At 42.9% G+C, this 13584-nt stretch overlaps 1 protein-coding gene across 2 annotated transcripts in view; it reads right to left on the bottom strand.

Moving 5' to 3' along the window:
* Positions 1-297: 297 nt before the first annotated feature.
* Positions 298-13584, bottom strand: part of DCBLD1 (discoidin, CUB and LCCL domain containing 1) — a 46642-nt gene continuing 33355 nt past the window's right edge. Inside the window, exons 8-16 of one of the 2 annotated variants that reach the window (XM_056488138.1) lie at positions 12484-12699; positions 11289-11413; positions 9608-9755; positions 9418-9534; positions 7854-7944; positions 6811-6860; positions 5193-5312; positions 3562-3733; positions 2583-2673 (exon numbers count right to left, since the gene is read on the bottom strand). In XM_056488138.1, the coding sequence (XP_056344113.1) occupies positions 3594-3733; positions 5193-5312; positions 6811-6860; positions 7854-7944; positions 9418-9534; positions 9608-9755; positions 11289-11413; positions 12484-12699 (1007 nt within the window). In that variant the 3' untranslated portion in view covers positions 2583-2673; positions 3562-3593. Of the gene's footprint in view, positions 2674-3561; positions 3734-5192; positions 5313-6810; positions 6861-7853; positions 7945-9417; positions 9535-9607; positions 9756-11288; positions 11414-12483; positions 12700-13584 lie in introns of both variants that reach the window. The other variant, XM_056488137.1, reaches the window with a different exon arrangement.

The following is a 13584-nucleotide window of genomic DNA, read 5'->3' as shown; positions in this document are numbered from 1 at the left end:
AGGATTGGTTTCAAGCTCATCAGGAGGGCATCCTCATCCTTTCCTCAATCATATGCATCCAGCAGCAGCGTTTGGCACAGGAGTGTTTGTGGGCTCTTCTCTAGAGCTTATGGACAGAAAATCTGGGCTAAATGGGGCACTGAGAGGATCTTTTTTTAGCTGTCACACTGGGGCTGTGAATTGCAGCAGCGCAGCTGGCACTTTTGCAGGGCGTGAGGAACACTTCCTTCTCACCCTGCAGGGTATGTGGGAGTGGGTGTGCAGCGATGATGGAGTGAAGTGGCAGGCCTGGGTGGCTGATTTACAAATACCAGTGTTCTTTATTTACACAGACATGTAAACAACAGAAGGTAAACAACACCGCCCGGCTCGGTCTGACAAACAGGCTGCTGCTGTTTCACTTCAGGACCTGAGGTGTTTTAGACATTTCACAGAAACTGTATTGACAGCAAACACAGGAAGGCTACGAGGTCACCTTGACTCTTCCTTTCGCGCGGGAATCGCATGCACGGTGCGGCAGCGGGGCAATGGCACCACCTGAGGCTGCAGAACAAGGGTGTGCAAAGAACCCGCTCAGAGCCTGCCTTAAGTGGGGGTCTGGCTGGAGTGAGCAGTATTTGTGAGCAGTACCACTGCACCCAGTGTGTCCTCTGACAGCACTTTGCACCCAGAGAGCTGAAAGCACTCCGATCGCAGATCATCCTGTTTATCTACAAGGAAATAAAGGGAGGGCCTTCCAAGAGCGACTTTCCCAGAGCTCAGGTTTTGCTGGTCTCGTTTCCCAACCTTGTGCTCTAAGTATAGCACCATTCTTTCTTCACAGAAGTATATAGCTTCTTGACATTTTAGGACAAGCTTTTGAATTCAAAGAAATGCCCCAAGCACTGGAGGTAGAAGGGCAGTGGACGGTGCCAGTCACGACCAGAAGCTGTTCTGCTCCAAAGCTGCCCCTGCTGAAAGAGGGGCTGAAAGAGCTGCTGTGTGGTACATTGCACCCAATCCCAAGCTTTTTCAAGTTTGTCTGAAAATGGAACTAAGGGAAACATTAGCTGCAAAAGAAAAACTATTGGAAAACAAGAGTCTTGCAAATTTAACTGCAGCAGTAACCCATACACACACACACACACCGTGTTTTAGTTGAAATACTTCTAACAGAAACGTTACACTAAATTTGTAAGACAGAAAAATACCTAGTGGAGAAATGAGGAGATCAGGAAGTTTGCTGCTTTGTGCCAAGGAACAAATTTCCTTATATTTTAGCAGCAAAAAAAGAGCTTAAAGAGCATTGAATTCTCAGCTGTAAATTCACATTTTGGTTACACACACCCTTCCTAAATAAAAAAAAAAAAATTAAAATAACTTCCCCAGATTAACTGGTATTGGATATGTTGTTTGGTTTTGTTTATTTTTTGGGTTTGGGTTTGTGTGTTTTTTTCCTCTGTTGTGGAGTGATAACCGTGGCTTGAACCCAAAACCAGTTTCAGCCTTTCTACCTGTTTTCTAACATGAATTGCTAGTTACATGGGCTCAGCTTGTACGCTAGATCAAATTCAAGCATGTGAGAATTGCTGCTAAAAAAGCAGCTGGGAAGTTGTGTTTGAGCACAGTATTTAAATACTCAGCTGCCTTCTCTCATGCACATTATGCAGAAAGTAATTTAACTTCTATCCTCCCAGTTAAAACTACAGCCCTATCTTCAGTTATCATAGGAAAGGAGATGAATCAACACAACCATAAGATACACCATTTACAGCTGCCAGAACAGCAGCAGGTAAGATAAAGACAGAAAAAAAGGACTGTTTTTTCTTAAATAGGCATTCCTGTAATCCTTTCAAACCCCCAGGTGAAAAGGAAACCTAAGAAATTCTCCTTAAATAAAAGCTATGTACAAATTGCACACATTGCAAATGGAGCACTGAGATCAGTTACAGAAAATAAGATGTACAGTCTTCACTGATAACATCTCTCTTGCTATAAACAGTGATAAACAGCATATGCTTTCTTCAGATGTCAGAACCCAGCAAGACAGCAATATTATGTACACAGGGCTTGTTTGCCTTCTGCCTCCCACAGCAGAGTCCCTCCAAACTCTGTTTTCACTTGGGAAAGCTGTGCAGCGACGTTCCTGCGCACCGTGCCGCTCCTGCTCGGCACATCACAAGAGAGCTGTCATTGCTGTCTGGCTTATGGGCTTCAGGCAGTCCCTGGGCGTGGAGTAGCCCTCGCCCCCCAGAGAAGTTTGCTGGGGCTTCTGGTAGTCTGTGCTGTAGCTCACCGAGGTCAGAACACCGTTAACTTTGGGTTTGTCGTAGTTTATGACACGCTGGGGTGTCTGATAGTCTCCGTTCCTGGTGTCGGTTTTACAGGAGCTGGAGAAGCTGCCAGCAGCAAGGGAATGTATCTGAGAGGAGGCGACAGGAACGTTGTAGCCGTTCTCAGAGGGGAAATTACCTTCTCTTGCTATGTGCCGCTCTATGATGGGGGTGGCGTACTCGGGCTCTTGGCTGGTCAGGGGCAGAGCATATTCGTGCCTGTTAGCTCTGAGAGGGCAGTGATAGTGATTTTCAAACTCAGAACTCCCCCTTCTTCCCTCCTCTTTGGTGTCCATGGGACGAAAAGTAGATCCTTTACGTGTTACCGTCCCGGTTCCGATCATGAGAGGCTGCTGATAATCTAAAAAGAAGCACAAAATGCTCAATAGGGTACAGATTGGTTATCTTATGTATATAATACTTATGCAGATAGGTATTTTACATTGAAAAACTACTCTCTTATTGTATCAAATGTGTGGTTATTGGGGAAGAAACCTTTCCCCAACACAAATCCTGTAACCTCTTTCAGCAAGCAAGAGTTGCGGAACATTGCAGAAGCTCTTCCACAGAGAAACTCCAATCTGCCACCTCTTTTTCTACTCCCTCCCTCCCTTTGCCTACCTACCCTCCCAAATAAATTAACATTTCTGGAGTATACTTGAAAACCCTTAAAGAACGTGAGGTCAACAAAATATTAGCAACAAACTGGACAAAGGACATTGCATGAAGATCCACAAGAGAGAAGTTCTCCAAAATGAGTGTTCCACTTTTGGAATAATTAAAATGCCCAGAGGATTCTTAACGAGCCGGCTTTATTTAAAAGGCATCTCACAGTAGCTGACTGACAAGAGGATGAAGTTAGGCAAAACGGCAGCCAAGAGAGTCAATGGAAGTGTGAAATGTGCTAAGCCAGCTCAGCAGGGCTGCAGGCGTGCCAGGGGGGATGAGCTTGGGGGGAGAAGCAGGAGTGGTGCTGCCGGAGGCACTGGGCAGTCACAGGTCAAGGGGGACAGCAGGGACAGGGCTGGCCTAAGGCAAACAGCCTGAGCAGCAGCAAGGAGTGGGATGGGGGAAACAGGGCCACAAGAAGTGCGTGTTTGCACCTCTGGTTAAGGTAAGTGCCAGGCTGCCGTGCGAGCAGATCTGAACAAGAAGGTTTTCTGAAGAAACAAGTCACACTATTATGAGAAAAGTGAACGTTCTAACTTTCTCGCTTTGGCGCTGGTGACAATCTCTTGCGGATACATACGGTGGCCTGAACAGCTCTAGCAAGTGACACTGCTAAAGCATCGTGTTTTCATGCAGGCGTGAAGAAGTTAGCTCGGTTTCTGTTCTGGCATCGCGGTTCATCCGACATGAGCGTCGAATTCCATCCCATATGTCCTGTGAATCTTTCTGGCAGTTTCTGGCTGCGTCCCAAACTTCAGCATGTAGGGTGAAGGTGTTATGAGATTTCTCTAAGTAAGTAGTGCAGCTCTCTCCCCAGCATCGCTGCCGCCATCCCCAGAAATCTCTCTCGCTCAGGATGAAGCATCTTGACTTCCTCCTGGCTGCCTTTGGGAACCAGCAGGCAGCTGGGAGTCTGAACTGAGGGAATTCCATGTAGCATGATAACCTATATGCAAATCGTGTGCTCCCTGAAACTGAATTATTAAACAGCACATTTCTAGGTTGCATTCACGTTCTTATTTCGTGGTTTTTGTTTCTAAGGAGACTGCAGGTGAAATGCTGAGGCTGGGAATATGCCTGTGCCAGGCTGAGAGTTCAAGACTTCCCACAAACACAGCACTGAGGGGATGGTAGAGAGAGCAAAGTGTTCCCAGGCATGGCCAAGGAACCAAATAACCAGCCAGGTTTTGTGAGCAACCTCTATTCATTCTCTTTTCTTAAAACTGCTTTATAGGTCTCTTTGTATTTATATTGGAAGATTCTATAAAGGACTGAAACTGTCTTTGAAAGATATTGAGAGCAGCACCATATGGAATTACAGTAACCATCTATTTGTTTTTTAAATCTATTTCTCTGCCAAACACAATGAAGAAATTCTAAGGAATTTCTAAGATCTGGAGGCTGGATACAGCAAACTAATCTTTCTTCAAGAGTGCTGATCACTGATCCCCTGAAATGGCTGGTCTCTCTAGTCTTACCAGACAGACTAGACTAGGCGGGGATAAGATGTGCTAAGAGGATGAATTAAAAAACCATCCCTTTGGGATGCAAATAGTACTGATGCTCTTTCATTGGGATTTGCTCTATCCAAACAGTGACCTGGAGCCAAGGTAGCACAGGAGAGAAGTGCTGTGGTTGGCTTTCTTCTTCTCTCTCATCTACTTGCCTCCTCTTCAGGAGGCCTTATCTCACAGATAGTTCAAAAAAGCTGCACAAGGATCTCAGCACAACTTCTTCCAGTTAGACATGAAATCCCACCATAAACCAACTTTTTCTATTTGATCAAATATTCAAATTTTTCTATTAGATCAGCAGCAAGGATCATCATATTTTGTTGCATTTCCAGAGACACTTGTGTTTAAATAGAAACACAAAAATTAGTCAGCAAAGGGAAGCAATCCTATCCAAGGCACAATCTTGCACTTCATCCATGCCTAAGTGCCTTTCATCATTACCTTCAGCTGTAACTATTTCAGAGTCAGGAAATTTTTCCAACAACTCCAAGAAAACAAAATTCTAAAATAGTGTGTCTTTTCCTCCCTAATATATTTAGCTGCTTCACTATACATTTGGGATGAACATGAATAAATCTATTCCTGGTCCTCAGTTTGCATAAAAGCTGAAGCCTGTAACATTGCTGGGCCATCCCTCTCCCTGGTGCTGGCTCTGCACACAGACAAAAAGAAGCATCTGAGGGGGAGCAGCTGTTACCTGCCATGTCACTGGTGACCAGGTCCAGCTTTTGTGGTGTCTCCTTCTCGTTGTTATAGCTGATGGTAAATTCAGTTGACTGATGTCTGGTAAAGGGCTGCTTGATTTGTTTCCAACAACCTATGAAAAAGAAATAAAAATAGAAATCCTGTCAGCAAGTTAAATGCTTAGAATCATAAGACTTAGCAGAAAGTTTAATTTTTGGTATTCTCATTGCTGTCAATATATTAAAATAGTTAAAAAACATGACTAAAACGGGCTGTTTGTTTAAAAAAAGCCCCCTAAATATGGAGGGTGAAGGAAGAAGTGAATCATCAACTGGGATTTCCAAGTTTATATAAGATTTTTTGGCAAGAAGGGCTCAAACTCTGTAGGTGCCTACAGTGATGCCTTAACAAAGCATGTTGATAAAATACCAACTTTAAGTCAGTTATGTTTTGGCATTGAATACGTGGCAAAAATAATGCTAAAAATTTTTACTTTTTTCAGTAGACTAGTGTGGCTTCCATTTCATTGGTATCTGAGCACCTGCACTCATGAATTGACTTGTTCTCCAAACATCCTTGCAAGATAGAAAAGAAAGAAATGCCCAGTGTCAGGGACTTGCTGGAGCCTGTGCCAGGAGGTCTGTGCAGAGGTGAGTTTGACTCACAGCTTTCTAAGCCCCAAGCCTGGTTCACAAGGGCTTAGGAGCTCAGTTTATGAAGCAGACATACAACAAATGAACTGACTGGGTAAGAGGCTATTTCCAATTTCTTGGGATTTGTCCTCATTAGCAAGTGAGAAAGGATTATGATGTGACCTTGAAAAATCATATTAGCAAATATGATGTTAAGTACAAATTAATTTTCTAATGAGGGCGAGCTGCAGTGGGTAACAGCATTCCTTTCACTGACGTCAGCACCTGCTGAGGGATGAAATTTTGGAGCTGAGCTATTGCAAGAAACTTGTCAAGAGATATGAAGTGCTTAGTGGTTTGAGTTTTTTATGGAAAGCCGAGTTTCAGAAGGATATTCCTCTACAGAACTGGTTGGCCAGGAAAAACATCTCAACTCTAGAAAATGTTATTGAGCAAGACAAAGAAAATACTTCATTGGGATTTTGCAGTCATCTCCTAAAGCAGTGTGCTCAAGCCAATCTCTCATTCAATACAGTTAACTGTTGTTAGGATTTTTAAATACAGTTTCAACCAGGGAGGGCAGCAAGAAGAAAATATTAAAGCCATAAAAAATTATTATCCCTTGCTCTCTTAGAGAAAGGCAATCCCCTCTGCTGTGGGGAAAAGAAAAGAAAAGCAGCAATTTTCTGCAAAATAGGTATTTTGGAAGTGGGAAGGGAAAGGAGGGCACCTGGGAGCACTCTTACATGCTAATTTATGCACTCTGTATAATAGATCTTTTGTTAATTGCCTTTCTGTCATAGAAACCAAATTATATTGTTTCTCAGGGCACTGTGCTAGGATGACACAAGTGGGACTATCATTTGCTGTTTCCCTTGTATGAAGAGGTGAATTTGAATGAGGAAATGTGGATGCTATTCCACTTATGCTTAGTTGCATAAACCCCTTCCTGCTGGCCCAGTGGACAGGGCAGGACAAAGTGCTTGATTCTCCACTAACCTGATTTCTGAGTACTGGATAATCCATAGGAAAGTCCTTTGGCTTCTCGCCTGCAAGGAGAGGAAAGGATTTATAAACATCAGTACTTACAGCATTTCAGCTTCGTGGCTTAGCTCCAGCAGAGCCTTTTTACTTGGTGGCTGAGGACAAGGCTTCACTTTGAGTTCCTGGAGGTTGCTGTGTACTAAAACATCAGGCATGCAAACCAGCACCCTGACATTTTCTTTTTCTCCATCTATGTGCCAGCTGTGAGTGCTGGTGTTCAAATTTCTGGGGCTGGCATTCATCAGTTTGATGTGTCTATGTCTATATGTGCCACTTTGGGCTGGGTTTGGGTCTGCTCTTCTGAATTCTTTGGCTATTTTATAGATTTACTGGGAATCCAGGGCAGAGCTGAGCATCACTGGTGATGAAGCAGCATCACCAGAGCATTGCTTACACTTCCAAATCCCCATCTGCTGACAGAAGCATTCCTGGCTCAACTTGCAAGTGCAGGTTCACAGGAATGGCCATTTAGCAGGAAGCAGTGTTTCTTCCACTCCACAGTCTTGTGAGAGGAAATAGCTTTGTTTTAGCTGCTCACACCAGTGTATGTGTGTGACTCCACAGAGCTGAGCACTGCCTTTAGCCTGCTAGGTTAAGTGCCCTAACTTAAAGGACTGGGAAGCAGAAACACAACAGGAGGGAAATAAAAGAAAATGATCCAGATAGATAGCTCAAATCTTCCCTTCACTGAATTTTTATTTGGCTTTGGTGTGACAAGTATCCTGTCTTTGACTGCTTTACACCTCAATGCTTGTGGGTATGTGTAGGATGAAGAGAACAGCTGGTTATGCACAGTTCTGACCTGCTTTATCTTCATTTTTCTTTGACTAGGGGAGGCATACAGTAAGAAATACAATTTACAGGGACAGGTGAGTTCTACTTAAAACAAGGATCAATTCCCAGCTTCCTGGTAAGGAGGTACTGGAAAGAGGGCATGGAGTTGGACATGCTAGCTAGGTACCCACAAATATCTCCTTTGACAAAAACCAGTATCTTACTTGCGTAGGGCTGCACAGATACAAATTCCAGAGAACACGAACAGAAACAGCACGATGAGGATGGGGACAATTATGGCTGTAAGCTTTAAACCTGCATGAGAAAGAAGAAGTGATAAAAGTTTAAAAGGTAAATTACTCTAAAGCTGGTAATTTTCACTATAGCAAAAGGTAGATGATGTTGCAGGAATGTTTCTTGAAGAGAACATGAAAATATACAACTGTAAAACTAAAAGACCAATCCTCAGCCATGGTTGGATGCCATGTACCTGTGTGGAACAATGTTGAAACAAAATAGTTGAATAGATTTTCTCAAGGGTTACACTTGACTTGGCATCTATATGCATCCTTACAAAGAGCAGCTCTTTCCTATTACACTCTAGATGACTTTTTAAAAGCCACTCATACATACTCTATTTGCAGTTGCTTATAAATCTGCCAAAGGAGACTGCAGTTTTATGTGCCAAGTATCTGGCTCATGCTGAATTGGCTGAAATATTTCAGTCAAAATAGTTCAAAGATTTCCATGAGGGAACCTAGGGAAAAACCTGTTTAGGCATTGTTAAATTCTAACACAACATGCTTTAGAGCAGGGATTTGAAAATTAGCAGTGGGGTGGTTCTTGTGTCAGGACTGTGCCATTCCCTGTTTCTACAGACACTTGCCAGCTGTGAGAGTAAGGCAGTAGAAGTGTCCACAGGGTATTTACAATTGAGCAGATGAAATCTCAGTAGATTTCATTTTCATTGAATATGGGTATGGTTTACTCATACCACTGCACAGATGAACTGAGCTTGCTCACTCTTGGCAAGCAGCTTCAGGACTTTTTTTTCTTCCACTGATTGCTTCTTACAACCAGTTTTTTCACAGAGGCATTTCTACAACTATCAGCTACCTAATGGGTAGTAGCATTTGGTACAGTGGGTCTGGCAATTCCTGCCTGGCTATGAGCCCACCAAACAGTCAGCATAAGCACTAAATTTTGTTTGTTTGCTTTTTGAGAAGTTTGGTCCACAACATAAAAGGATGAAGATTGCAAATTCAGGGAGAATTATATAAATTAAGGTTGTCTGAGTCCCCATTAACAGAGGCATTATGAAAAAGTGTTTAATTACACAATCAGGCATTAGTGTATGCTGCTTTCAGCTGGTAACTTGCTCTGGAAGGAGTCATGGTTGTGTGGAGAGAAGATAACACTTTTGTGAGATGACTACTTCACCTACTAAAAAATTCTAAAACACAGGATGAGAGTGAGGAAGAACTCTCCCAAAAATTGCTGCTGAGTGCTCACTGTATTCCCTTGAGCCACCCACCAAGCATGGCAAATCAACCAATATGACAGGGAAACCAAAGCCCAATGTTTAACACATCAAGGAAAATTAAGGCTTTCAATCTCTTTCTGTGCCTTAAGACAAAAAGAACCTATTGCTCCTCCCTCTTCGCTCTGTCATTAATAAAGTCTGAAGGGAAAATAAAAGTTTTGATTTGTGAGAAAGTTTAAAGTTCACTCAGACTGGGCTGAAGACATGATGCATGCTAGAGAAAATGCAGCACTAGGTAGTGTTACCCAGGTTAGTTTCTTCGGAGGGGATGGGCTCTGTGACAGTCCTGTCTTCTTTTCCAAGGGAGGTTTCTGTGCTCTGGCTCGGTTTCTGCCACATTGAATGCGTAAAGGAGCTGTTGGCTGCAAGAGAGAAGGGGACATCAGTGGCACTGGGGCAGCACAGAGGGCTTTAGAGGCACTGAGCCCCCCATACCTGGCATGATTCGACAGCCCATCAGCTCCAGCTTCAGCGCTATTCTTTGGTTCCAAGTCTGCGGGATGACCCGCAGGTACCGGGCCACTATGGGAGGGATGAAGTTATTGCGCACCACGTCCGCAGAGTTGGAGTTGCCTTGGAACACCTGCAAAGGAAGGTGCACACACTGTCTGCCCTGTTTTAAAAGTCTCTTTCTTCAAAGTGCTCCTGACATCCGACTTCAAAAGATTATCAGCCTAAGACTAACACAGTGATAACCTGGGATTCAGCCACAAGATTTTAGGATTTGAGAGTTCTGGAAAGAAATAAGTTGTGCCTGATGATCATGTTTTTCTGTTAGCTCGGAGGAGAAAGATTATCAGCTTTTCAATACTGTGTAATTTCCAGTTAATGTATGCTGGTATAACACTGTCATTGTTTTATTTAAGAGCACTGCAGCACCCTTTCTTGGAAATAGGAGATAGAAACATAAAAAGAAAAAAACCTGAGGTGAACCATTTCTAGACATTTTAGTAAAATGGTAAGTTTTCTATGTCAAGCTTGAAGAATGACTATTAACTACACAGTTGTTACTGCACTTATACAGTATTTCCCAGAATCAGCTCAGCCCCTTGTGCAGAACAGTCATCCTTGCAATATTAGTTCTTGGAGATGCTTCAGCACGATCTAGGGAAACTTAAAAGCCTGATGAGACAGAGAAGTGAGCTCAGCATATCTCAGACAAAATGCCAGGCCACATGGGGTTCTGATGGGAGAGGTTCTGGCATGCACCTTAGTTATTGAAACTAAGATCATATATAATACTTTCAAAGGATATTTGTATTTAACAAGTCACTGTGGGAAACTGCAAGCCTGCACATTTTAAACAGCTAGCCTTTGCTGTTCACCCTCTACTAGGCTGATTTGTCTCTCTTTGGGCCCAGCATCCTCTCAGCTTAACATCTGAAATAATATTAACCCCATTAATATTGGGCAGTGAAATTCCTTGCCATGCAAGCTAAGAAAATCAGAGCTATCAAGAAATCTCTGTTCAGCTCTGCCAATTTTTCAAAAACTGCCATCAGGCCTGAGGACCAGGTAGAGCCTTCTCCTGAGGCAAGCTGAGATCCCTCAGGAATGATGAGTGGAGGTCTGACTGTGAAAACTATGTGGGCAGGAAGGAAGACTTTTGGGATTTCTTTTGTTTGAAAGGAAACATGAGATTTTCAGGGGAAAGTGTTTTCAGACAAACTCCACCAGCAGCTCTGCCCTTCACCCGAGGGGTTGTTTCATTTGGCAGGAGGAGGTGGATTGTCCATCCCAATGCATTTGGAGCTGACTCTCAGCTTTGCTGGTGCCATACCAACAGCATCCCTGGCAGGGGCAAACACTGAGCTGAGCGAAGGACCCGCCCCAACAGCTGCTGTACAGCTCCAACTACACTGCTTGTCTAAAAGGAGGGTGCAGACATACACATACCTCCCTGTGTGTGTCCCACACACCAATCCCTGGATAACTCCCTTGTTTCAACAAGCTCACTATCTACTCTGCAGCCATAAATTACACTGGTGAAGACAGCCCAAGTCTAGACAAGTTTGAAACTCCTAATCTTTCTTGGCAGTGAAAGCTTGCCCTTCAATGTCAAGACAGCATACACATTATTGTTTTGTGTTTTCCTACCCTTCCCACTTTCCCTTACCTTTTCTTCATTGCTCAGAATCCCTTTGTAAGTTCTCCATTTTGAGTTGTTATTTTTATAGTTCATTGTAAATGTCTTCACGTAAAAGTTGAAATTCATGGATCCAGAACCAGTGGTCTTAATCCCTTTTAAGAAAATGCAAGAAACATTTTCATTTGCTATGTGCCTGTTTTAAGGGAGCATTTTCAAATACAAACACAGAAGCCAAAACAATTTGGAAAACTTGGTCTTCAAGATGTTAGTTTATTTTTCAAACTGTGTTGAAATTGAGTTTAAAAGTTGGGTGAAGAATGGAGATCTGTTTAAAATTGTGAACTTAGAGTGATGGACATTTTAACAGAGCACAAAAGGCTGAGGGAGCTGGGCCTGCTCAGCCTTGAGAAGAGGTGACTGAGGGCACCTCATCAATGTCCATTGTATCTGAAGGAGGATGTCAAGGGTGTGGAGCCAGGCTCTGCTGGGTGGTGCCAAGAACAGGACAAGAGGCAGTGGGCAGAAACTGACACACTGGAAGTGCCACATGAACATGAAGAAGAACTTCTTTACTTTCTGTGCAGGTGGGAACTTTCTTTGCAGGTGGCCAAGCATGGGCAGAGGTTGCCCAGAGAGGCTGTGGGGTCTCCTCCACTGGAGATATCCAAGAACTACCTGGACACAATCCTGTGCCGTGTGCCCTGCTTGAGGATGGACCATATGACTCACTGTGATGCCTTCCAATTTTACTCATTCTGTGATTCCAAAATGTAAATTGCTTTTTGATATTATGGTCTGTATCAGCCATCTTTACATCTTTAGCAGAAACTGTAACTTACATTTTTTCAACTAAACCAGGAGATGGAAACAGGAATTTCTTTCACCTAGGCCTGGTTTCAAAGGCTGTGACTATCATGTTTCTTGTTGATTCCTGATCATCCACCCACTCTACTGCTCCCTGTGCAAGTATTGTGTTCTGTCAGCTTGTTTACAGATCAGATATGCATGACAGTTGAGTTCAATGTTATATCCCCATAGGAAGACCAGTCTTGTAAATAGCCACAATGTTTTAAATAGGAAAAGAATATTCCCGAGTGCAGAACATTTCATTACATTTAACAAAATAAACTCTGCATTAGTGCACTACCAGCTTTTCAGGTGCATTCAGTTTCTGCTCCAGCTGAAGCACTCATTTCTAATAACCAGAGAGTGACACACATACCTGTTATTCTCTTCTTCTCTCCCAGGTCTATCTCCAGCCATTCACGGTTGCTGCTGTGGTTCGAGGCCCAAGACCATCCCGGGACTTGCAGCCAAGCCTTGTCTGGAGACCACAGGAGCAGTTGCCCAAACTCATTGGTCTCCTCCCAGTAGGAAGATGCAGTAACCTGGCTCTTGGAGAGGAATCCCTCTTCTAGACTGAGAGATTTGTTGCAGCCTAGGAGTCCCCACACAGACAGGCAGAAGGAGTTATTTTGCATTTTCACAGGATATTTTTATATTAGGCTAGCAACATTTGAAGACCACCCACAACAGCAAAGTCAGACGTTGCTGAATCTAGTGCTAGCCTGATGCTCTCCATTAGCTGTGGTGTTTACCAGTCAATTTGTAGTGTATGATCCAGTACCAGAGTGCTGCAGTTCCAATCCTTTACCAGTCTAACTCCTACATACATGACACCTTCTGACTACATCTGCTATTTTTGCCATTTAGGTTTTTAATTTCTGCACTTTTGTCTCATTCCTGTGAAAACATTTTTTATTTTTAAATTTTTCCTTCTGAAACATAATATTTATGTTTTGAGATTGGCATTAACTAATTCTGCTGTACAAAACATTTCACAGATGAAGGCACTGTACTGAGAAGAATACTTTACTGTAAATATTTCATGATTCCCACCTGCAATTAGGGCTAGGAAAGTTACTCGTTAGAGAAGCTCCTTGATACTGCTGCCAAGATGTGATATCATGAAGATAATATCTGTGGGTAAGTACTACAAACTCCACCAAAGTCTCTGCACATCAAGGTTCTTCAGAGAAAACAGGCCAGGGGAATATGGTTCAATGAAGTTAAAAATAATTCCTTGGCAGATTCAAAGGCCTATACATGCTCTACAGTTTACAGTAGAATAGTAAATGATTTTATCTCAAATGAGTGAAATATAATTCAAATGAACAAATGCGAACTTCCCCCCTCTCTGCTGTGTTTTATGCAAATTAATGGCTTGACAGATTAAAAGCAAGTTTTGCATCTTGGAAAGCCATAAACAAAAACTCCTTCTGTATCAGTGCAATATAAATATATTTTCATTTTTCCTATGTTT

The sequence above is a fragment of the Oenanthe melanoleuca genome, chromosome 3, assembly GCF_029582105.1.
Source record: "Oenanthe melanoleuca isolate GR-GAL-2019-014 chromosome 3, OMel1.0, whole genome shotgun sequence".
NCBI classification, from domain to species: Eukaryota; Metazoa; Chordata; class Aves; order Passeriformes; family Muscicapidae; genus Oenanthe; species Oenanthe melanoleuca.
Note: the sequence above shows the minus strand (reverse complement) of the source record. Positions and strands in the feature narration are given on the sequence as shown.